This window comes from Rhinopithecus roxellana, chromosome 1 (assembly GCF_007565055.1).
Source record: "Rhinopithecus roxellana isolate Shanxi Qingling chromosome 1, ASM756505v1, whole genome shotgun sequence".
NCBI classification, from domain to species: Eukaryota; Metazoa; Chordata; class Mammalia; order Primates; family Cercopithecidae; genus Rhinopithecus; species Rhinopithecus roxellana.
Genome location: NC_044549.1, coordinates 84,337,526 through 84,363,202, shown reverse-complemented (window position 1 = coordinate 84,363,202; position 25,677 = coordinate 84,337,526). Strand labels below are relative to the sequence as shown.

The 25,677-nt window shown below is 47.6% G+C and overlaps 1 protein-coding gene across 1 annotated transcript; it reads left to right on the top strand.

Annotated features, from left to right (window-relative positions):
• The first annotated feature begins 17,283 nt into the window (after window positions 1-17,283).
• On the top strand, window positions 17,284-21,160 carry FEZF2 (FEZ family zinc finger 2). Its single transcript, XM_010357833.2, has 5 exons — window positions 17,284-17,555; window positions 17,907-18,813; window positions 19,157-19,291; window positions 19,489-19,621; window positions 20,493-21,160. The coding sequence occupies exons 2-5, from the start codon at window positions 17,965-17,967 to the stop codon at window positions 20,750-20,752; spliced, it is 1,377 nt and encodes a 458-aa protein (XP_010356135.1). The 5' UTR covers window positions 17,284-17,555; window positions 17,907-17,964; the 3' UTR covers window positions 20,753-21,160.
• Window positions 21,161-25,677: the final 4,517 nt, after the last annotated feature.

Genomic DNA, 25,677 nt, shown 5'->3' with positions numbered 1-25,677 from the left:
GGGGGGAAAAGATTGAGAAGAAAGGCAGCCACTATGGGTAACTGAAGTTTGATTACTCTGGGAAAATCTGGGAGCCAGTGTAGAACATCTTTTCAGTTATTCCTCCTGAGGAGTGAGAGAGCTGGGGTATTTATACTCCAACTGTTTTTTCATTATTGGTCAAGGACAGCTTGGGGGAGAGAGCAGGCGATGTTAATTCTCCAGCATTTCAGACATGCAGGGCTGATGGGCAAAGCAGGCTCTGATCATCACAGAAAGCCCTAAGACAAATAAGTACAAGAACAGCAATGAGAAGTCAAGCCCAGTTGCAATGAAGCGGTAAGAGAGGTGGGCAGGACACCAACATTATCTGCTACAATCACCCTTCTGCAACCCAGGACAGAGTCTGTGGTCAATGTTCGTCTAAGAACAGCAAGACAGAATTAGCAGTTCTCCTGCCAGAAGCATTGCCTGGCCAGGCTAGATTTGGAAGGCTCTCAAGGGTGGTGAAATAAATTCCAGCCTTCAATACAGTGGAATACAATGGAGCCGGGAAAAAGAACAAAGTAGATCTATAAAAACTGGTACTGAAAAATGTTCGAGCTATATTGCTGATATTTTATTAAGTTAAAAAAATATCAAGAGGCAGACCAGCATTTAAAGAACTCTCCCATTTGTTTAAAAAAATAAGCAAATCTATTTATGTGTGTGTATTTTTTTCAATAAATCAAATGAACAGTTATCATTTTGGCTTCCCAGAATCCAAATCCATGGAAACTGAAGGGGAAGGGATGTTCCCTCCCCCTGCCCCTGACAACTGGAATGTGCCTAATAACCAGATGCTCTAGCTCAGAATCTTGACTCTTGAGAAAAGGACCAAAAGACATGGCAGCATTGAATAACTCTTTCTGGGCTTCGGGATCATTGAGGGGCATCCAGGAACTGGTGAGTGGGCCCAGCAGCAGCAGCCCACGCAGAGTTGCCTTGTGGTTGCTTTTGGCTGTGCCTCACCTCACTGGTCCATTGGTTCCTGAGGGAGCCTGTGTCCCGGCCTTCAGCCAATTCTGGGGGCTACTGTGTAAACTCCTTTTCTGCTGTCAAGTTCTACTGTTAGGAACTGAGAGCAATGGCTGATGTAGGAAAAAAATTTAGAAGAAACTAATAAGAGTGGTTATCTCTGGGAAAGGGGATGGCAAACTTCAGATGGAAAAGAGATTTATTTTTCAGTTCAATTTGTGTTTAATGTTATTATTGTTTGATTATTTCAACCCCATGCATTTACCATTCTTTCAAATTTAAAACATTTTAAAAGATTGCATTTCAAACAACTTTGCTTTTAAAAAGTGTCCCGGTCGGGTGCAGTGGCTCATGCCTGTAAATTCCACCACTTTGGGTGGCCGAGGCGGGCGGATCACAGGATCAGGAGTTCGAGACCAGCCTGGACAACGTAGTGAAACCCCATGTCTACTAAAAATACAAAAAAAAAAAAAAAAAATAGCTGGGCATGGTGACAGGCACCTGTAATCCCAGCTACTTGGGAGGCTGAGGCAGGAGAATCGTGTGAACCCGGGAGGCAGAGGTTTCAGTGAGCCGAGATCGTGCCACTGCACTCTAGCACAGGTGACAGTGTGAGACGCTGTCTCAAGGAAAAAAAAAAAGTGTACCAATAAAGGTGGTACCTGGACAAGAAAAATGTAGCATTAAAGTGTAGTCCTAGCAGCAGACACAGGATGGAAGGTTAAGTATCACCCTCTAACCTCTGCTCAGGTCCTCTTACAAAGAAGAGCTTCTTAACCTGGAGAGTTTGGCTAGGACTCAAGAGATTCATGAAGTTGAATGGGAGTGGAGATAGGAGACAGCAAACTACAGTAGCATTTGTAGTATTTGTGACTCTGTGACCAATGGAAATCTCTATCACATTACAGTTGTTATGATTTCTGAGTGGTCAGTGCTTCTAAATTACCTTAATTATTAGATCTGCCACTAGATCTTATTTCATGCATTAGGAAAGAAGCATACCAAAGAGATATCTGCACTCCCCTGTTTATTGTAGCATTATTCACAAAAACTAAGGTATGGAATCCACCTTAGTGCCCAGAAATAGATAAATGGATAAAGAAAATTGGTGTCTATATAAATGGAAGACTCCTTAGCCTTTGAAAAAAAAAGGAAATTCTGTCATTTGTAACAGCATGGATGAACTCAGAGGATATTATGCTAAAAGAAATAAGCCAGGTACAGAAAGGCAAATACTGTGTGATCTCACTTATGTGTGGAATCTAAAAAACTCAAATTCATGGAAGCAGAGAGTAGAGCAATGGTTACCAGGAACAAGGGGTAGGGGATGCAGACAGATATTCTTCAAAGGGTACAAAGTTTCAGTTAGGCAACATGAATAAGTTTAAAATCTAATTTAAAAAAAAGAAAGAAGCATATATATCACAGTATCACACATTTATTTTTTAAGATTTTGATAACTACATTATTAATATGACTGATATATTTTAAAAGCCTATATATTTTATCTTATTCATTTAAAAGCATTATTCTGGGCAAGGCATGGTGGCTCACACCTGTAATTCCATTACTTTCGGAGGCTGAGACAGGAGGATCACAGGAGTTCAAGACCACACTGGTCAGCATAGCATGACCCCATTTCTACAAAAAAGATTTAAAATTAGCCTGGCATGGTGGCATACACCTGTAGTCTCAGCTATGTGGGAGGCTGAGGTGGGAAGATTGCTTGAGCCCAGGAGTTTGAGGCTGCAACAAGCTAAGATTGCATCATTGCACCGAGCCACGGAGGGAGACCCTATCTCTAAAATGATAATAACAAAATTTTTAAAAATGAAAGCATTATTCTGAGAAGGGGTCCGCAGGCTTACTGGACTGCCAGTGGGGTCCGTGGTGTAGTACCTGTGTGCACACACACAGAAAACTTGAGAGCATCTGCCAAAACTCTTCATCTTTCTCTTCCTCATCTCACTTTTTGCTTTATCCATTGACTCTTATCCTAATTTATTTACCTATAAAGTAGCAACAGTGTCCTTTTCTTTTTCTTTCTTTCTTTCTTTTTTTTTTTTTTTTTTTTTTGTACAAAGCACATAAGCTGTATGCTTTTACTTTCTTTGTTTGTTTTTAGCAACAGGTCTCACTCTGTCACCCAGGCTGGAGTGCAGCAGTGCAACCATAGCTGACTGCAGCCTCGAACTCTGGGCTCAAGAGATCCTCCCATCTCAGCCTCCTGAGTAGCTAGGATTACAGGTGTATTCATTGTATCTGGCCTACTTTGACTTTTTTGAAAGAAAGTCAAACCATCAAACTGGCCATAACAATTCAACAAATGATAGTCTCTGGTTTATTGTTTGAGGATATTAATAGGTCATATTTTTGTGTTTCTTGGAAGGATGAAACTGAATGGATGAAATTAGTGGTTATGAGCAAGGAGGGGGGCAGGGTGGTCTCAACTGGCTAGCTGTGAGTTTCCACTCTGCCATTCAAATAAACATGTGGCCTTAGACTAATCACTAATACCCACCAAACCTCACTTACTTTGTCTGAAGAGGAGGATAACCAGTCCATTTGCTTTATAGGGTCACATTGTTGATACAATAATAACAATCATTGCACATGATTACCATACCCACAGGTGCAGAAACCAGTAACAGTAATTGCCTCTGGGGAAAAAGAGACTAGAGATTTGAGGTGGAAGGGAGACCTGATTTTCACTACATATTATATTACATTGTTTGAATTCAATTAGAGTTAGCGATTATTATTATTGCATCCAAGAAAAAGTGAGGAAACACAAAACTTTAATCTACTAACAGCCCTATAGTTGATCAGTATTCATTTATTTACTCCTTTATACTAAGTGAAAACTTAATTTCATCTACAAACAGAAATCAAAAGAGAATACCTACCACAGCAAACTCTGTTAAATAAGCCGATGCTCAACGTTAATTAAACAATAAGGGCTTGATCGGCTTTCCTTTGATTCTCCTAGCAAGCCCTTATTCATAGAATGTTAAGTTTCTCCTGTACATTACTTTGCACCACTTCCACTCCCAAGGAACCCATGGAGGTGTGGGTGGGACAGTCTGGGAAGACTTCCTTCTCTTCAGTTAAAAACTTAGCACCTTTTAAAATATTAGTAAGGGCCAGGTGCAGTGGCTCACACCTGTAATCCCAGCACTTTGGGAGGCCGAGGCAGGTGAATCACTTGAGTTCAGAGACCAGCCTGGCCAACGTGGTGAAACCCTGTCTCTACTAAAAATACAAAAATTAGCCGAGCATGGTGGTGGGCACCTGTAGTCCCAGCTAGTCGCACCAGTGTATTTCAGCCTGGGCAACAGAGCGAGACTCCATCTCAAAAAAGGAAAAGGAAAAAAATAAAAGTAAAAAATAAAATATTAGTAAGGAGAATGAAAGCACCAGCATACAACATTCTGGAACTGAAGAAAATGGAAAGTCAGTCAGCCTGTTAGTTACCAACAGTGACTAAAAATTTTGATTTGGCCGGGCGCGGTGGCTCAAGCCTGTAATCCCAGCGCTTTGGGAGGCCGAGACGGGCGGATCACGAGGTCAGAAGATCGAGACCATCCTGGCTAACATGGTGAAACCCCGTCTCTACTAAAAAATACAAAAAACTAGCCGGGTGAGGTGGCGGGCGCCTGTAGTCCCAGCTACTCGGGAGGCTGAGGCAGGAGAATGGCGTAAACCCGGGAGGCGGAGCTTGCAGTGAGCTGAGATCCGGCCACTGCACTCCAGCCCGGGCGACAGAGCGAGACTCCGTCTCAAAAAAAAAAAAAAAAAAAAAAAAAAAAAAAAAAAATTTTGATTTGCACTGAGCATTGTCTACAGGACTGTGGAGAAAAGGTCTATGTATTTAAACTAACATGAAGTTTGTCCTGTCCTTCGACACTGAACACACATATGGGGAGAAAAGCAGTTGTACAAAATACACTGCTATAAGCTGAGTGCAAGGGTGTACACGCTAGAAATATAAAGAAAAGAGAGCAAAATTCTTTGAGTCATTTGATGCATCAAGAAACCAAGCATAACTATGGCCCAGGTGATGAATGACACTGCAAGGACCAAAGCTGAACAAGACAGATCCCTGTTCTCCAGGAGTTCACAGGGGGCTTAAATGGCAAAGTTTTATTCGCAAAGGAATGTTCAAAAGGGGTGGTGGAAAGAAGGACAGCATCCTAAGAAATGAGTCTTTAAAATTGCCAACACCACACGGATGCTGTCAGCAAAATACAGACTGTGGGAAACTCTACATGACAAACATCCTGATTTTCTCAAGAAGTAAATTGCAAGGACAAAAAATAAAAATAAAAAATAAAATAAATAAATGGAGAGAAATCTATAAATTAAAAGAGACTTAAAAGGCAGAACAACCAATCATAATATGTGAACCTTATCTGGACCATAATTTAAACAAAGGATTTTTTAATTATGACATTTATTTTAAAAATTGGAAATGTGAACACTATTTGATGATGTTAAAGAATTATTGTATTTTAGGTAATGGTCTTTAAATAATGTATGGATAACAAAGTATTATGTCTGGGGCTTGCTTTAAAATAATATGAGGAGGAAATAGATAGATATGTAAATGAATCAGGATTGGCCATGGATTGATCTTATTGGGGCTCGGTGATGGTATATAGGTTCATGATATTAGTCTGTGCTTCTTTTGTGTATATTTGAAATTCCTCATAATAAGATTTGGCTATTTTTAAATCACAACAAGAGATACAGCAGAAATCAGAGTAGCAACTACAAGCATGCAGTTCTCTGGTTGCATGGGAGCTCAAATTCAGCACATAAGTCTAGCTCGTGCAGGTAAATAATCCTCCTGTTTGTACCTTCTCTTCTATTTGTGGGGTATGGGCAGGACCCCTCTTCTCATTTCTAGTACTTCCTTTGGCTGGAGCTCCTGATTCTTTTTCTAGGCATGGTAGTCATGGTCAGAGGTTTGCACTGGCCCAGCTGTTCTCATGAGTGTCCTCCCTTTTGGCCAGTCAGGCTGCATTTGTAAAACATCTGGCCAAGGCCAGAACCCAGTTGTTTGGGAGCCCTTTGGAAGAGACACAGACCACCATGGCCTCATTAGCCCCAGGCTCCTGCTCACTGGGCTCAAGTTCAGGTGGCCAGATGAGCACCCACGAGCAAGATGTAGAACAGAAGGTCTAGAAAGTGTAGAGGAGCCAGACACGGTGGCTCATGCCTGTAATCCTAGCACTTTGGGAGGCCAAGGCAGGGGGATCACTTTGAGGTCAAGAGTTTGAGACCAGCCTGGCCAACATGGTGAAACCCCATTTCTACTAAAAATACAAAAATTAGCTGGGTGTGGTGGCACACACCTGTAATCCCAGTTACTCGCCAGGCTGAGGCAGGAGAATTGCTTGAACCTGAGAGGCGGAGGTTGCAGTGAGTTGAGATCATGCCACTGCACTCCAGTCTGGGCAACAGAGGCAGACTCTGTCAGAAAGAAAAGAAAAGAACGAAAATAAGAAAAGAAGGAAGGAAGGAAGGAAGGAAGGAAGGAAGGAAGGAAGGAAGGAAGGAAGGAAGGAAGGAAGGAAGGAAGGAAGGAAGGAAGGAAGGAAGGAAGGAAAGAGGGAGGGAGGGAGGGAAGAAGGGAGGGAGGGAGGAAGGAAGGGTAGAGGGTCAGCAGCCCATTTTCTGACTAGGGGGTTCTCAAGAGCAGGGAAGTGAGAAGGCTTCTCAAGAAAATGTTCAAAGCCTAAAGCAATCTGGAACCACTTGCATGCCAAAAGGGATGTGACACTGGTCTCCTTTTTCTCTGGATGCTTATCTCTCTGGATGTCTTTTCCCACATGTCTTCCTCTTTTCTGTTACCTAGGTATGCACTGTTCTTTCTACATTCTAAGTTCTCTGTAATTTGGCACCCAAGTCTGCCCTGGGTAGGAATATACGGGCAGAAACAGCAATAAGAAATCATTTGGAGTCTATCAAATTGGTAAGGATTTTTTTTTTTTTTTTTTTTTTTTTTTTTGAGACAGAGTCTCACTCTGTTACCCAGGCTGGAGTGCATTGGTGTGATCTTGGCTCACTGCAACCTCCGCCTCCTGGGTTCAAGCAATTCTACTGTCTCAGCCTCCTGAGTAAGTGGGATTACAGGTGATCGCCACCATGCCCAGCTAATTCTTTATATTCTTAGTAGAGTTTCACCAAACGTATTTTTAGTAGGTTTCACTATGTTGGCCAGGCTGGTCTCGAACTCCCAACCTCAGGTGATCCACCCACCTCCACCTCCCAAAGTGCTGGAATTACAGATGTGAGCCACTGAGCCCAGTCTTTTGTTTTGTTTTGTTTTTTAGACAGGGTCTTCTCTGACGCCCAGGCTGGATTGCGGTGGCGCAATCTTTGCTCACAGCAACCTCCACCTCCCAGGCTCAAGCAATGGTAAGGATTTTTAAAAAGATTATACCTAGTATTTGTGAAGGTACTGGGGACAAGGAATTGTCACGTCCTGCTGACTGGAGTGGGACTAAATATGTATCCCCTTTCTGAAGGGCAGTTTGTCAGTTGGTATCTAAAGCTTTAAAAATGTGCATATCTTTTACCATAGTAATTCTGCTTCTGGGAATTTGTCCTACAGGATTAGCTATGCACAAAATTCATGTGTGAGAATGTTCCTGATGGAACTCTTGCAAAAAAATTGTAAACAGCTTAAATATCCAATGACAAACGACTAACTCACATGAAAGACATATAGTGAAGTGCTATAGAGACATTAAAATAATGTCTTAGTAGCATATTTAAAGCATGGGAAAATATTCATGCTATATTAAATGGAAAAGCAGATTATAAAGCAGCATGTATCATATGATGTCATCTTGTAAATGCATAGAAAGAATATACACCAAAGACTTGTCTGTGGTTTCTGGGTGGTAGGATTTGTGCAATTTTAATTTCTCTTCTTTGTAATTCTCTACTTTTCCCAAAATTTCTCCATCGATTACTTTTTTTTTTTTTTTTTTTGAGACGGAGTCTCGCTCTGTCGCCCAGGCTGGAGTGCAGTGGCTGGATCTCAGCTCACTGCAAGCTCCGCCTCCCGGGTTTACGCCATTCTCATGCCTCAGCCTCCCTAGTAGCTGGGACTACAGGCGCCCGCCACCACGCCCGGCTAGTTTTTTGCATTTTTTTAGTAGAGACGGGGTTTCACCGTGTTAGCCAGGATGGTCTCGATCTCCTGACCTCGTGATCCGCCCGTCTCGGCCTCCCAAAGTGCTGGGATTACAGGCTTGAGCCACCGTGCCCGGCCCGATTACTTTTTAAATCAGAAAAAAAACCCATCTTATTTACAAAATCAAATAAAAGTAAAGAACAGAATAAGAATTTGTTTGCCCTCTTCTTTCCTCTCCTCCTCTAGTCAGCCTGAACAACCATTGTTATCAAAAATAGTTATTATAACCACAACAGTGAATACTCTGTTTTGTATTGGCCAGCTACAAGTGCTGAGATCCTTCTGTGCATTTTCTTTTAGTCCTTACCTATGATGAAGCAGGTATTTCTCTCCTGTCAAAGATGGGAAACTCAGCCTCGCAGAGAGGTTTAGTAACTTGCCTGTGAACACACAGAACGGACAAGCCAGGCTTCTGTCTTGATCTGATTGCAGAGCCACACTGCCTCAAAGACACTTAGCCCTACAAAGCCCAGAAAGGAGTTTTATGTTGTGTCATAACGTTTTAAGAAATGCCCTGCTCCAAGGAGACCCAAGTTCCACCCAGGCCAGAAATCTGTCTCTAGAAAAAGCACCAAGCAATGAGCTGCCAAAGGGTGAATCTACCCACACATCATGGAAATGCCTGCAGAAAGTCATTATTTGTGATTTTAGCCTGTAACTTCTGCTGGAGTGAGAAGTTTTTAAAATTTGTTAACCTTACTGCCAGGGAATTCTTTGGGTTTATTTCTGGTTGCTTGTACTTTTTTTTTAACTCCACCCTTTTTGAGAGTCTTATATCACCCCACCATGCCCATCATCCATTCTCCAATACTCCAATAACAGCAAATAGCTGGTTTACAGAGGATACTTACTTATGCATTCCTATTGGTTGAATGATGGAATGTAAGTTCCATGAGGGCAGGGATTGTGTCTATCTCAGGAAGCACTGTTCTGTATGGCATCTAGATGGTGCCCAGTATAGAAAGGCTTAAGATAGCTAAAGGCTCAAGATGGCTAACTAATGAATGAATTATATTGCCTTAGGTCCTATCTCCTCTCAATTTTTTGGGACAAGAATTATCTTTTTTCATTTATGTGAATTGGAGCACCAGCTCTTACCTTTTGCTTGCCCCCACCTTAATTGCTTTAGCTGTAGGTTCTTGGTATCTTTCTTGAAGTGCTGAAGTCGGATTTGTAATGTGTGTCCCTGGCAGGATTCACCATGGGTTTGCACAAAGGGATTGTCAAGTATTTGGTTTGGTTTCTGTGTTCCAAGGCTTTTTCTTGCTAAAATAAACTTCCCCACCCTCTCCCAGAGCAAAATAGCCAGTTCTGCTAACTGGGTCACTTGCCAAGGAGCCAAGATTTTGTCTTTTTTCCCCTGGTCTTGTCTAGGGCCAAGACCCAGTGAGTTGAGCTCTAAGGACTTGCCAAGGCTTTCTATTAATGCCAGTTGCTACAAACATCCCAGACCCTGTCCTCCTGACCTCAACCAGATCCTCCACCTCCAAAGGCAACCTGCTAGATAGTGTCTCTGGAAAGTTTGAGGCAGTCTCTAGCCTGAAGTCATTCACCTAGAACCCCGGGGCAAGGGGTACAGATTCAAGTTCACAGCTGCCACTCATCTGCTGAGGTTGTGGGTGAGAAGAATGCTGCAAATGAGCTCCCTTGATTAAGCATTCTTGAGCTTATTGCAGGTTCCCTAAGAAGCTGGATTAACTGCCTGGCTCCAAAGACAACTGTGTTAGAAGTCTGGATGCAGCTTGTTTTTAAAAGTCTAGATGAGAGGCCAATTAATTGATGTGGTTGTCTGGTCCAGAGAAAGAAATTAAAAGAGCATAACTCAAGAGGCAGGTGAGGAGTAGTGTCTCTTTGGGAAATTGAGGGATGGGAGCAAGTCAAACTAACTCCACTAATTCAACAGATATATAGATATTATAATATGTATATAGAAATATAAATAAGTATATTTAACAGATAGTTAGAAAAGTATACAAATAATAAGTGTAAATAGTTTGGTGAACATTCACAAACCAGAACCCAGATCGGGAAACAGACCTTTCTCAGTACCCCAGAAGCCCCTCTCTTCTGTCCCCAAATGTTGCCTATTTTGAATGGAACCACGCAGTACCAAGTATTTGGATCTGGCTGCTTTTGCTTAACATTATTTTTGAAACTCATTCATGAAGTTGAGTGTAGCAGTAGTTTGTTGATTCTTATTGATGTATAGTATTTAATTTTGTGAGTATACCACTACTTATGGGTTCCACTCTTGACGGTTATTCAGTCAATTTCCAATTTAGGGCTATTACAAATAGTGCTGCTGTAAACATTCTAGTACATGTCTTTTGGTGAATACGGGTACTCATTTCTGTTTGGTATATACTTAGGAGTGGTGCTGCTGGGTCATAAATAATGTAAACACTCAACCATAGTAGATACCGCCATGCAGTTTTCCAAAGTGTTTGTCCCTATTTCCATTCCACCAGCAGCACAAGCCTGTTGTTTAGTTTTGGGTTTTTAGCATGGTGCTTAGGAGTTACCAGTTACATGAGCTTTGACATGCTACCCAGCTTCCAAGAGCCTCAATTTTCACATTTGTATGATGGAGATATCTACTATATACACTGGCTTCACAGGATGATGTTGAGGACTGACTAGGGTGGGTATTAAACTTAGTGCTGTGACATGCAATAGGCCCTCAGTAATAAGTCATCATCTACTAATTGCTACCCTAGATTCATTCCCAAAAAGGGAGAGTCTGTGTGTGTGATGAAGGCAGCAATGGAAGCAGAAAGAAGAGATTGATTCCTTTTTTGATTGAATGATGGGCTCTTTGCAGTATTTTAGAGTTCTCATTTTGTCTTCACCTAAGTCAGGCTATAAACTCCCGGGTGGAGCATCAGGGATCTTTACCCAGGTAAAGGAAAGATGGGATTCGACTGAGAGCTCCAGAGATTCGGGCAAGAGAGAACTTTTCCGTTTGCCGGTAAACACGAGAAGTTCTTATCAAAGCCAAACAAAACAAACAAACAAAACAGAGCTGAGAGATTCGCTTGCAAAGCGATCACAACGCTTCAGGTTCTTTTTCAATGCATCATCCAACTCAGATCCACATTGCCTGGCAAACTTACAGAAGTTGGGGGAAGTCTGAAATCGGTTTCCCTCACCCCTGTACCCCTTCCGGTCCCTTTTCCCTGCCGGCTTAACTCCTGCTCTCAGCACTTAACGCTAATACCTTTGGGCAGGCTCCACCGCGGAGTTTAACCAGCTGCCAAGTTAAATAACGCGGAGGATCCTAAGCCGTCTTCCCAGGGAGTCGGAAACCGACATCTCTCAACTACGCAGGGCCAGTCAGTCACCAAAACGCCTTTTAATTTCAAACATGCATACACGTGTGTGTGTGTTATATCATATATAAAAATATATCATCATCGTTCTCTTTAAACGATTATTTCCTTTGGGTTGCACACCAAAATCGCGTAGCAAGTGGAAAACCCAGGTAGGCGAGACGACTTCCTTCCCTCACTGCGCCTTACAAAATGACACGTCTGCTGGCAAATTGCTGCACGCGGGTATTGGATCAGATTCCTAATTAAATAGCATTTCTAGCGATGAGTTGTCGATAGTATACAAGTATATACATACGTACATACATATAAACAATATGCATATATATGATTTGCATATATATGTTTGTGAATATATATGCATCCAGGGCAGAGAGAAGAGCACTAAGCTTGCACGGATAGACTGCAGACCTGCTCTTTTAGGAGAATTCTTCTGGCCTAGAAGTGTATACGCTGCCCAGATTTCCGAAGACTCAGCGAATGTCCTCTGATGTGATCGCGGAGGGAGTTGGGAGGATCCTGGAAATCATGATAGGTTTGCACCACCGCCCCTCCCCCTACGCCCCCGCCCCGGGCTGCAAAGCCGGTTGCCCCTGGCTAATAGGCGCCTTTCCTGCTCCAGGGTGAAAACTAGTCTGTGGTGCTTTGAGATTTGCAAACCAGTCCCTGAATGCCAGGGGCGCTGCAAAACAGCCGCCGGGTGCAGTGGGCCGGGCGCTCGGCCACCCTGGCTGCGATCATCGCAGCCTCCCAAAGGATGCGGGCAGATGCAGACGGCTCTGGCCCATCTGTCCCTAAAGGCCTGGGACTGTGGTCGCGTGCTCCGCGAGGGTACCCGAAACCTGGGAGCTCTCCGGCGCTCCCGGCCTCGGGTATCTGGGGCTCTTTGTCTCCCGACAGCACTAATCCTGAGAACAACGCGCACCGAAGGCGGAGGCCCCTGTGCTTTGGACAAGCCCGCCACGGGCAAGCCAGTTCGAATGTTTTCAATAAAATGCTTCCTGGGGAAAAAAGAGAGGATAGCAAAAGAATTTCTCTTCAGAAGTTAATCTATTTTCAGCAGCGGTTAAGCGCGGCACCAAGTAAATCAGATTCTAAATGTTCCTTTGGAAAGAAGGAAGAAAAGGAAGGGAGGAAGGAAGGAGAGCTGGAGGGAAGAAGGAGGGAGGGAGGGAGGGAACAGGAAAAGAGATCCCTTAAACCATAAAGTTTGTTTGTTTCAGGGTTGGTTTTTCCCCCACCCCCCAAAAAAAATGTCAGGAAGGAGCGGAGTCCCCAGTGCCTGTGTTTCCCCAAACTCGGGAGCCGCGAGCAAGCCTTCTCCCTCCAAGCTGCTCTGCTTCCTGGGGAGATGGCATACATAGGGCGATGTGTTATGTATTGCAACCAGATGAGAAAATAATAACGATTTTTAAAATAATAGTGCCCCTTGTCATCCAGAACCAAGATATGCATGCCACCGGGGCTGAAATTGGAACACTTTTTTTGGAGTGGAAATGCTTGCCTTTTTCTTCCGTGGTGCAAATGTGTGAGCGTTTTGCGCAATAAAGGGATTTTCTTCTGAGGTTGTCTACACCGCAAGAAGGCATCTGCTAATTTGTCCTAAAAAGAGGGCGATTTCTGGCATTTTTTAAAAAATGTTTTTAAAATAAAAGTCATCATTACAGTGCTTCGGGTTAGTGACCATAAAATGGCCAGAGGGAAGGGGCGGGAGGAGAGGCTCAGCTCTAGCCGCGCCAGTCATATTTAATATGCTTCCCATAAGAGAAGCTCCTGTAAAATCAATAGACAGCCGCCAGCTGTGCTTAAACCCGCGCTTTCAATTAAAACACTGCGCTCCAGTCCTTGAGGTTGGGCCCGGATCCCCAGTCAGTGGTGTGCGGGTTGCTTGGCCAGGGCGCGGCGTCGCACCGCCGCGGATTCCAGAGGTCGCCGCCGGGGTCAGGCCCCGCAGAGCCACGGATGCGCCCGGCCTCGGCGTCCTGCTCTTCGGCGTGTGAAGGACACAGGCCGCCGAGGGGCCTCAGGCCTAACTCTGATGGTGTGTTTCCCTACCGCCGCCGGGAGTTTGAGGCCCAACCTAGGGCCAGATGGCGAAGAAGCCAAAGCATCCGGCTCTCGGCTGAGGCGCTCCAAATGAAATAGGCCTGGGGCTGAGGCCTCGGGCTGGGGAAGACGCCAAGGTGGATTCGGGTCCGGCGGCTGTGCGTGACGGGCTGCAGCCCACGAATCGGACGGCCACGGGCTTGGGCGCCCGGGGATTACACAGGGCATCCTAAGACTCCTACCCTGGAGCGGAGCGCGTGCTGCGGCCTAGTAGGCCTCGCTTGGGCCGCCACCGCGTGCCTCCCGGTCAGACGGTTTGCTGGGTCCTCCTCTTGACCCGAAGGCACCAACACCTCCAACGTGGAGCTTGTGTACCTGTTGGGTTGGGAAAGAGACTGGGACTTCCAGAATGTCACCATAGCCTCAGGCCACTTCTACTGGAAAATCATGCTTTGAGGGACAGACTTCTTGGGGAGGGAGGGATAAGATGACTTTATTTTCCGTAAATGAATGCACATCCCTGAAACATCTGCTTAGCCCTGGAGCCCCATGTTGCCCTTCATGTCGAGTTATTTTGGATTTTCCTTTACTGAAAATGTGTAGGTGGAAAAAATGTCACCCCAAATCCCACAGAACCCTTCCACCAACTCCCTAAAACTGTGAACTTTTAATTTCTGTAGTTGTCCCTCTTAAAAAAAAAAAAAAAAAAAGGAAAGAAAAAGAAAGAAAAGGAAAAGAAAGCCCAGCCTCAAAGCAAACAAACAAAAAAAGATGCTGTATATAAGAATGAATTTGGAGGATTTGGGGACAGCGAACGGAAATCTCAGCACTCCCTCCACCATGCGCCACATTTCCCCAGTCCTCTATTATTCTGCCTGAAATCATCTCGTTTACAGAAAATATTTGTTTGCACTATTAGTTGGTACTGGAGTTAATTACTCAATGTGTTAACGTGAAGTAATATGTATAAAAGTAGGATCAGTGTTTATTGTGTGGGTGAGCTGTTGAGCGGTGCTTGAATAAACTGCAATTAGGGTTAGATAGAGATTAATTAACATGTGAGTGGCAAGGTGTAAAATAGTTTCCAACCCTCCACTTCAATATAATCTGCAGGCGAGGGAAGGAGAAGTTTGTGGAAGCTAATTAAATACTTTCATAAAAGCCAGTGTATTCACCCAACATTTGGAAAGAAAGGCACATTAGGGGCAACTTGTTTTTACCCAAATGTTTTCTTTCTGTGGAGGTAGCACTCCTTTGTGATGCTGGAGAGAGAGAGAAAGATGGCTTATGCAGCCACAAAAAGCGATAGAAATGGCAAGGCAGGTTCATGGGAAGCCCTTGGAAGCCTTTCAGCCTGATGAAGCTTTCAAACCAGCAGATCTTTCAAGCTGCTGAGGAGAGCAACATTTACCCAATTTGGAAAAAGGGTTGGGGTGCAGTACTTGTGGCAAACGGGATCCACAGGAGAGTCGGGATAGAAATTTGGGTCTTGAGATGCTGCAGGTGTATTGATATTGTTTCAATGTTGGGGTGAGTTGGTTTGTTTCATGTTTGGTGGGAGGAGGGAGTAATCTGTGCTCTTGTGTTCACATTAACATAGGGATGGGGGTACCCTGGGTCTGGAATTCTGTCTCTCTGAACATCTTCTAAATTAAATGGGCTATGTGGAAATGATCTCCTCCAGATGAGCAAGGCTCTAGGCTTAGAAATCTGGTAGTTTGGGGAGGGGGTGGGAGGGTGATGTTACAGGAACAGACTTAGGATTGTGGAATTTAGGGGCAGTTTCAGAGTTTGGCAGGGTGAGAGCATTAGCCTATTGCAGTCCACCTCCAAGCCACTTTCCCTCAGGGACCTCTCTCTGTTCCCTCTCTTTTCTTTCCAAGTACACCTTTCCTTTTCCTTACCTGCTATGTCCAAATCCTGTCTAAAATTGCACCTCAAAGCAGCGGCAACTGGATGGGTGAGTAGAAGGAAAGAGACGTTTTGAAGGGAAAAAGGGAGTGATTTGCCTGAAGTTAAAACTAGAGCTTTTCTGCCCCGTCCCTTAACGTTCTCCAGGGATGTTTCGCAGCACGGAGGGCCCTAGGACGGGATACTCAGCCCCCTCAAGACTTGTTCCTGGGTAAAGAAACAGAGGGTTTACCTCTACCACCACTTTCTCTGGCTTCACATGATCGTGTGTCTTTGGAGATGGAATTCACTATCAAACCCTGTTTGCTCATATTATACCCACCGTAATCCTCTTAAACTGTGGTTGAGGCTACAAAGCTCGTGGTCTTGCAAAAGCTAGCTAGCAAGATATAATTGTCCCGCGAACAAAACCGGCCCAAACTTTTCAAAAAACCCCTGTACCCCTCCTCCCCCTTTCCTAAACCTAATTCTCTCGCTCGCTCTCTTGCTAGCCACCACCATCCCCCTCCATAAGAACCCTCAGCCTCGACCACTTTTGTTGTCGCCAAGAGCACCCGGCCTGTTGAAAGTGCTGGAGCGTCTTTGAGCAGTTTGTTGTGATACGCAGGTGGAATGGTCTGCAAACAGATGAATTCAGCCCCTCCAAACCAAGCGCGGAGCGCGCTGCTTTTGTGCGCCAGGCACAAAACGCTGAATTCCTCCGAACTTACTTGGGGCCTGTCTGGAAAAGGGTCTTTTCTTCCCTCTGCTTGTACCTCTGGCCACACTAAGTCTCTGCCCGCCCCTCTTCAGGCCCCCTCCCTCTCCTCTCTGATAATCCTTCTCTTTATTTTAGAAAAACACAAAACCCGGTTCCACGCGGTGCTTTAGTGGCTAAAAGTGAAAGAGCTGCCTTGGCAGAATTCAGCTCTATGAATCACTTCGGAAAATTGGTTCGACTGAATGGCCTTAGGAGGAAAAACGTTTTAATAGGATCCAGGGGAGGTTCTGCTGTTTCAATCTGCTCCTTAAACAGGTGGAGATTGGACGTTCTCAATTATACAAACAGTAAATACCCATCAGCTGGGAGAGCTGCCCTCCGAATCCTTCCCGCACGCAGCCCTAAACCAGAAGCAGAACCCGGCTTTGCCTCAGAAACCCGATCATAAATCAACAATTCTGATCTATTAGGATCTCCAAAAGTCTTCCACCTCCTGGTTTAGTCTTCCCCAGCCTCAGACTCAGAGCCAGCGGTAAAGCCGGAGGCGCACCTGCGCTGCGCGGAGGCCCCCGAGATCCCTGCGCGCGGCCTTGCTCTCCGTGACGCTTCGGGGTCGTAGTTAGGCAGTGGGAGCTCTCTCCCGACCTCCGACGCCAGCCAAGGCGAGCTCATTGCTTTTGCATAAATTAATATTTCCCTATTAACAAGTTCTCCCCTCCAAACGCGGCGCCCGCGTCCATGCGCCACATCCTAATGAGGTAATTATCATTTGCGCGTGTTCGGGGCTGGCGCCGGTTCCGTGGGTAAATGGCAGTTTATTAGCACGATGCCCAGCTCGGCTGCGGAGGGCTAAGGGATACTTCGGCTACTAGACTGACACCCAGGGGCCCTTTTGGGCGCTCCGCGTCCGGGACCCTCCGCCCTCCCCGCGTCCCCCAAACCTGCAGGCCTCCAAAGTTGTGAATCACGCACGGAACTCTGCCTAGGTTTGGGTTTGGGTCCCCCCCCCCTTTCCTTCCACCGGCAAAACCATCACGATTCCTCCCCCTCCCCCTCCCGTCTCTTCCCTCTTTCCCGATTCGCAAACCGCTCGCACTTTCCCGAGGGGAGCGCGGGCGCCAGTTGCCTCCTTTTAAAGTTTGAGGGGCGGTGGTGGCGGCGGCCGGCAGGCGCGGGGGAACACAGGGGCCGCTACGGGAGCCGCGCCGCCGCCCATGTCATTCCACTTCAAGTGACTTCATGTGATGTCAGCTGAATGTAAAAGACAGTGATCTCACGCGGAGGGGAAGATGTTTGCCATCAAAATGTGACAGAAGAGACACGCTGCATGGCTCGGAACGCATCTCCTTGGTGGTGGGGGAAAGAGGTAAATGCGAGGTGGCTCTCCGGTCCTCTTTAACTTTGCCCCTTCACTGTCCAGCTCCCAGCACGCGTGGCAGAGGCCTGGGTCCAGGGAAGGGCTCAGGGGGGTTAATTTGAGACTCTTTTCTCACCGCCCCCCCCTTTTCTTTTGTAAACCCTCCCCCTTCTTCCCCTTTTCAAAGTCCCAGGGCAGGGGCTGGTGGGTTCCTTTGCGCGCCGGGTTAATGGGCGGTAATTTGGTACCCTTGGGTGCACTTTGTTTTGCCCCCGTTCATTTGAATGCAAATGGGTGACTCGGGCCCGACTAGGTGCTTATTAAATTGCAGTTTTCCCCCCTGCCTTTTCCGGAATGCAGACTTAGAGGAGAGAGGCTGCGCCCTGGCCCAGCCTGGCTCGGCTCAGCTCCGCGCGCCATGGCAAGCTCGGCTTCCCTGGAGACCATGGTGCCCCCGGCCTGCCCGCGCGCCGGAGCGTCGCCGGCCACTTCCAAGACACTGGCCTTTTCCATCGAGCGCATCATGGCCAAGACGTCGGAGCCCCGCGCGCCCTTTGAGCCCCGGCCTGGAGCGCTAGAGGCGGACGGCAGCCAGGGCAAGAAACTGCTCAACCTCTGCTCGCCGCTGCCCTGTATGATCCCCCTCCAGCCCCTAGGCTACGAGGTGCCGTCAAAGACACTGCTCAGTTACTCGGAGCTCTGGAAAAGCAGCCTCCGGGCGGGCGGCGGCGGAGGCGGCGGCGGTGGCGGCGGCGGCGGCGGGGGGGCCCCAGTGTGCGGCGCCAGCGGCTTGTGCAAAACCAACTGTGGCGTGTGCTGCAAGGCCGAGCTGGGCCTGGCGCCGTCTGCGCTGCCCGCGGGCAGGGTCATCAAGCCGCAGGTCATCAACCAGGCTGTGGGGCTGCCGGCCAGCGGCTCACTCTACTACTTCAACTACCTGGACTCGACCGCGTACCCGCCGTCTGAGCTCCTCAGCGGCCACCTCTTCCCGTCTGGCCTCCTAAATGCACAGGCCCCCGCCGCCCTGGCTGCTCACCCCAAGCTCTTTCTGCTGGAGAACGCCAAGCTGGCTGGCTTGGCTGCGGACAAGTTCCCCCATCCGGCTCCCTATCCCCATAAGGAGCGCTTGCCGGCGCCACTGGAGCAGGTACTGAAGGAGAACTCGGCCCTGACTGCCGAGCGCGGAGGCGTCAAGGGCCACAGCAAGCTGCCAGGGGGCTCCGCAGATGGCAAGCCCAAAAACTTCACCTGCGAGGTGTGCGGCAAGGTGAGGCCCAGGGTTCGGGGAGCCGGGAGGGGCGACCGGCGGCGGCGGCTTCCTTGGGGCAGCCTGGAATGCCCTTCTTCAAGCTGAGGAGCTCCCCAGTAGTTGACTACCCAAATTGGGAGTCTAGTTGGGCCTCAGTTTCCTATTCTGTAAAATGGGGATGCCCTTGTAAGCGGTCACACAGTATCGGTGTAAGCAGGAGTTTGGGAAGCACTTTCCAAACTGAAAAATGTTCTGGTTTCTGAAGGGAGTATTGGTTGGGGAGGTAGGCTGTGGTCCCCCCGGGACTGATTGTAGACCCTCGGACAGACGCACCATATAGGTCCCCCGTGTCTTCCCATAGGTGTTTAACGCTCACTATAACCTCACCCGCCACATGCCGGTCCACACCGGAGCCAGACCGTTCGTATGCAAAGTCTGCGGCAAAGGCTTTCGCCAGGCCAGCACGCTCTGCAGGCACAAAATTATCCACACCCAGGTACGTGGCCCCCGGGGTCGGGCCCAGCCCTCGCGCAACCCCCAGAATCTTAGTGATAACACTGGGGATAGGATGGCCAAAGATTATCCCTTACCCTCTAGGGTTGAGAGGGGGGAGGGGGTGTCCCTTCCAGGTGTTCCCGAGGTGGCCTCTGGGCCAGGGTCTTGGCCTTACTGTGCGCTCGCCCCTCTCCGCAGGAAAAGCCGCATAAATGCAACCAGTGCGGCAAAGCCTTCAACCGCAGCTCCACGCTCAACACGCATATCCGCATCCACGCGGGCTACAAGCCCTTCGTCTGCGAATTTTGCGGCAAAGGCTTTCACCAAAAAGGTAACGTGCCGGGCGAGGCCATCTCTTCTCACCTCACCTCAAGACTTGGGTCTCGACTGGCTGGCAGGAAGGCAAAGAGGGATCTGGAGAGAGAAGGCGAAAGCTGCAGGCGCGGGTGCAGCATTTCTTTAGAATCGGGTTGTGCCTGGTGTAGGGGAAAGCTCTCCTAGCGGGGTTAGTAGACCACGCTGTATGTAGGCTGGGTGCACAGAAAGACTCGAATTCAAGAGGTGGGAAGGAAGTCCGGAGACAGAGGGAAGGGATGTAGGAAAAGGAGAGGGTATTGCCCTATAGAAAAGGGTTCCGTTTGTATCTGGGACTTCCCTTTCAAATGAAAAATATTGGAGGCAAATTCCTCCCGGGAACAATTTAAGACTGGGGGAAACCGGTATGATCCTTGCCCCCGGCTCGGATTTTCCAAGGCACTTTTGGATCTCCAGGTGGTAGTTGGGGGGCGAGAAAGAAGTAACTTTAAAAATAAGAAGAGAGAGAGAAAAAAAGGACGAAGCCCGGGTTCGTGCGAATTTCTTCTAGCGAGGCATCAGCCAGGAAAAGGACTCGGTGCGTCTCTGGGCTACGCAAAAGTTTCCCGGCCGGCGGAGCGCGGCGGGAGGGACGCTGCACCAGCCTCTGTGGCCCGCAGAGCCGGAGCGCAGAGCGGCTCTGCGGGACTCAGTCTCGGTTATGTCGGGAGAGCACCCAGCTTGACGCTTACGAAGTTTGACAACTTCTGCACTCAAAGAGGTCGCGCCCGCCTAGCCAAGCGTCGCCTTTTTTGAGCAGGCACCTGGGCTGCCCCTGGGACGCCCGCCTCTTCCTCCCCACCATTCTACTCCATACCCCCACGTTTTTTGTTCTTGATCTCTTGTAGGGAACTACAAGAACCACAAGCTGACCCACAGCGGCGAGAAGCAGTACAAATGTACCATCTGCAACAAGGCCTTCCACCAGGTCTACAACCTAACCTTCCATATGCACACCCACAACGACAAGAAGCCTTTCACGTGCGCCACTTGCGGCAAAGGGTTTTGCAGAAACTTTGACTTAAAGAAACATGTGCGCAAACTCCACGACAGCGTGGGCCCTGCTGCCCCCTCCGCAAAGGACCTGACTAGGACAGTGCAGAGCTGAGAGCTACTGCCTTGCCCTTCCTTCCCTCCCTGTACCACCTGAAAACAGATCACACATATAAACTTATTTCTAAAATTAAAAGAAAAAAAAAACTATAGCAGAGAGGCTAAAATCTATTTATCGAAACCAGCATATTTTTGGAAAGCTAAATGTTTCCTCGATGACTGGCAGCAAACTCGTGGCCCCCACCTTTGTATATTCAGGAAACTTATTTAAATCCAGTGCGCCGAAACGTATTTAATTCCAGGCCTCCGCTTCTCCTGGGGCAGCCAGTTTTAACCCCAGCCTGTCACCGTGAGCGCCCCAGAAGAGCGCGGTGCCCCTAACCATCTTTATACAGCCATGTAAATCCTCCTGTACAAGCGAACACGGAATATATACGTATATAACTCAATAAACAATCATTAGTGCGCGTTTTTTTCCCCCTCTCCCCTCGCGGTGAGGTTAGCTCAGTAACCCCAAAGAACGAAAAGGAATTAGGCATTTATAGCATTTCCTTCCTAAATGCACCAACTTTGGGGCGCTGGGGCCAGGGTTGAGGCCAAACCGGTGTTCTTGCTGCGCTTGTGTGCTAAGGCCCCCAGGAGTGAGGGCGAGCAGGCCTACGTCGGCCTACAGCAGGTGCCAAGTTTTTATTTGGTGACTGTTCAGACGCTTGGGATTCTGGGTGTTGCCTTATTTGGGTAAGCAAATTCAAAGAAAAGGGTTAAAAGCGACTGGGTGTTAGGGAGCAGCTTTGGGGAACGTCCTTGAGCAAAGCGCCACGCCCCGTGAGGGTAAGTGGTCTACGCCCTACCCCACCGGAGCGCTTCTGGGCACGTCCCCTTCTCCGGGATACCTAAGGAGGGCAACCACCGCTCCCAATCTCCCTTGGCGGCGAGAACTGGAGGGTAAGAGTCCCCCAGCCCAGCCAGAGCCTCGAGGCTCACTGGCCTGCGCTCTTGGTCTGGGGCGGGCCTCCCGGTGCAGAGAGCCCTGCCGCCGGAGGGCGCGCCCTGGCTCCCAGAGCTCGCTGCCGCCGCCGCCGCCGCCGCCGCCTCCTGGGTCCTGATTACCGCTCCGTTAGCCCATTTCCTGAATAGCTATCTCTGCCGCCGAGCACGCTGATGAAATGATCTCACGCTTGCTTTCTAAGTAATGACCCAAATTAAGAGAGAAAACAGAGACCCTTCAAACAGCATTACATTAATCATCTAATCATTCCCAGGAGGGGGCCGGCCGCCGCCGCCCCGTTTGATCCGAATCTGGATAATCAAGAGCTCGGATTACTGGCGCGTCGCGCCGGGCCTCCCCCCACACACACTTTTAATATCCGCGCGGCGATTCAGCCCACGTCTTTTGGAACAATGTTCCCCAGCGCCAGGAGGAAGTGCGGCGCGGGGCCCCGGAGTGCGCTTCCACGCAACCTCCCCATTGAGGGGGCGAGTGTGACTGGGAGCTGACCCCACGCGGATTTCCACCGCGGGAGGCGACTATTTGGAGGGAAAGATGCTTAAAGCAAAGGGCACCCCCTCACTCCCCTAAGTAACTCGGAAAGTGATTCGAGTGCGGGTTTCCCAAACACCTGGTATACAGTGGGCGCTCAGTGCTGAGCGTGCCAGTGGTTTCCATGAGCGAAAACCCTGTCATCTCCCGAGGGCTTGCTCTATGTCAGGAACTTAACACACATCCTCTCCAACGGTAACTATAACCCTCAAGCTGGGCGTGATTATTCCCACTCTACAGACGGAGAAATAGAGGCAGAGACGAACTATGTCACATGCCTGGAGTCACCAGGCTTGGTAGAGCAAGGATTCGAACTCCGGGGGTTTTAGGAGGCCTACGCTTCAATGGAGGAAGAATCTCGGGGTTGGGGCTCGGAGAAAGACGCTCTGGGGCAGGGTGGAGGTTCTGTTCCGGTCAGCCAACGGTTCTGTCCCCGCCCGCCGCCCAATTCGCGGACCCATTGCGCGGGGAAGGAGAATTGTCGATTTTGTTTGCACAGAGGACGGCGACAGCTTCCTCAGGCTGTCGCGGGGGTATTTTTAGTACCTCCGATTCAGAAATAGGAACGCGTACATTAGAATTCCATTTCCTGAAAGGAGAGCGTCCTCGTTTTTTTGTATTCCTCCCCTCCTCCCCTCAAGTCTAGGAAGACGCAGCCAGGGGAGGGGGGAAGAGGAAGCGAGGGGGAATTTAAATGTTAGCTCGTTCTGGCTGCAGTTCGCTGAGGGGAGATTGGGACCCAGAGGAATATGCAGATTTAACTCCGAAATCTCGGTGGATGCCACAAACCCCAGGAAACCCCAGGATGGGCGAGGAGGACTTGGCGGCTAAAGATATGAAAATATCGCCTTGCTTTTCCCAGACATCTATCCCCAGGGAGATTGCAGGCCGGTTTAAGGAGTCAACTCCCTTTCCTTGTCCTCATATAGTACAATAGTGTTTTATTAGAGCTCTCCCCACATTATGTATGGGAGATCTTGGGTGTTCTATGACAGTGCCCTATGACAGCCATGTCAACCAAAATCTTTTACTTCCTCTGGAGAGGATCCTTTGCAAACGTGGTTCTTGAAGACCAGACAATGACCAGGGCAAGCTCACCTTTTTCTTAAATAGCTCCAAAAACTTTGGGTGAGGGACAGATACCACAAAATTTAATGCAAAGTCTTCTCTTTTAAAAGTTATGGGACAAGTTGGCCTGCACATGGAAATCAGGGTCAAGTTCTCTTTAAGAAGGAAAGATAAATAAAAGAGGGACTGCCTTCCCTCCCCACCACCGCCCAGGGATACAACTTCCTAAACATCAAGTGAGAGACCATTCCTTGAGAAAGTCTGTATTAAGTTTTCACGGAGAGAGACTCCAAGGGTCCCCCATCTCGTAAAACTGGAGAAATTTGCTTCCAGGCTTACATTTCTGAAGAGGGGTGGGGGCGTGCTTGCTTGCAAACTAGGCAGCAAATAATAAAAAACTCATGCGTAGAGGTGGAGGCATTTCTCTCATGGACTGCTCATCTCTCCAATGGTGGGGGGAGGAACATTAACTGTAGCTCAGGGGTATAACTGAGTAGAGTTTCTTGCACACTTCAACATCCTTGAGGTTGTTTCCTCATAAGTGATTGTTACTTAACCTTCACACCAGCTTCTGTCAATCGCTCTCACCTGAGAAGGTGTTATTTCACATCTGGCGCTAATTGTAGATAAACAGCATTCTCTGTTATCTATAGGGCTCAGTTCTACTTTCCACAAGTTTGAAGTCACTCCCAGGTTTAAGATGTCAGCTTCCTTCAGGTGTGGGATTCAGGAAAGGATTCCTTCACCTGAAAAGTAGTACAAGGAGAAAAGGAACCTTCTGCCTGAATTACAAAACACCTTTCGCAGCCAGTACAAGTTCTAAAGCCAACACTAAGCCCTTTCAGTAACCATCTTAGCTATTCATCCTTCTTAGTTATTCACCATGCATCGGAATTGATGGGTGAAAGGCTCTGTTTTCTGATTTTTCTCTCTCTTAAAATTAAACTGTTTGCATGACTTGTAGTTTACAATATTAATAAATGACTTAAACAAGGTAGTCATCAGCTACATATTAATATTCTAACCTTGATTAAATTGAAGAGGCTGCCCTTAAAAAATATTTTTAAAAAATCAAATTGCGGGGGAGGGGAATCCTGTCACAGACACAAAAAAGACTCCAATTATCTTTTCCCCTACAAGATGTTTGTTCTGTCCATGACTGCTCACACTTCAGCAATCTTGCCAGCAAGACTCAAAAAAAAAAAAAAAAAAAAAAAAAAAAAAAAACCTTCTTCCAAAGCCACAGCCTCGTACATAACAGATTGTACAGTCCTATTGCCTTAGGCGGGTTAGAGGTTCCTCTCTGCAAAGAGTGACACAGAAAAGTTGCCAACATCCCAGACACATTTTGGGGGGCACTGTGCTCGTTCTTGCCTTAGCCGCAGAAGTGGGTCTAGATGGTCCCCATTTTGCTGTTTGGCTCACAAGCGAGTAGGGGGCTGCTTGAGTCAGGCCCAAGAGTTACAGCAGTAAGATGTCCAGGTGTGCTGGTGGTGAGTGGGCCGGGGGAGGGAAGGAGGTGATAAGAGGGAGGGTGGGGGGGCTGCCAAAGAGAGGACAGGAGTCTTGAGAAAACGCTGGGAAATAAACAACCTCAAGGCAGCTGCGTTGCCCTTTTCCCTGCACTTCCCTCTCAAACGTCTGAGCAACCAGTTTGCTCCTAGAAACATGTTAATTGCCAACGGAGCTCATTAAGGCATGCACATGCAAAACACAGCAAGAAAGATTAAATGGACAAAAGCGCAATAATGAACTGTCAACAATCGGGCCCATCTACGCGACCAGGATCACTCAAGAATGAGGCATTTAGAGGCAACAAAGGATTGTCTGGGACAGGAAGAAAAGACGACCTAGACTTTTGTTTAGTCAACACAATTGATTACAAATGAGAGATTAACAGGATAGCTTCAGATTTTTTTTTAAAAGAGGCAGAAAAGAAAAGTCCAATTAAGTCCACCGAATGTTAACTACATTGCGTTCCATGCCTAGCCCCAAAGAAATTCTCATTAAACCATCCCTGGCGATCCCTTTTGGAAAGTAATTTGTCTCCCTGATGGAGCAGAGAAAGAGAATCGTGTAAAAGAAAGCGTTAGTTCTTGGCACAATGAGCTTAGGAGACACACTAGAAAGAGCCAAAGGGGGAGTTAATGAGCATCTGACAAACTGCTTGGATTCAGGCCTAGAGAACAGCGATGAAAAGATGAAATTGGCCAACAACTATTCTTTATATCAAACATAAAAAGGCCAATCTGAAATGGGGCTGCTCAAAACTGGTTGAAAGTACATAGCCCAAGAAAAGGGAACCACGACCAGGCCCCTTGGTGGACAGTGGACAGATAGTATGAAGAACTCAACAGGCCAAGAGTTAGGAA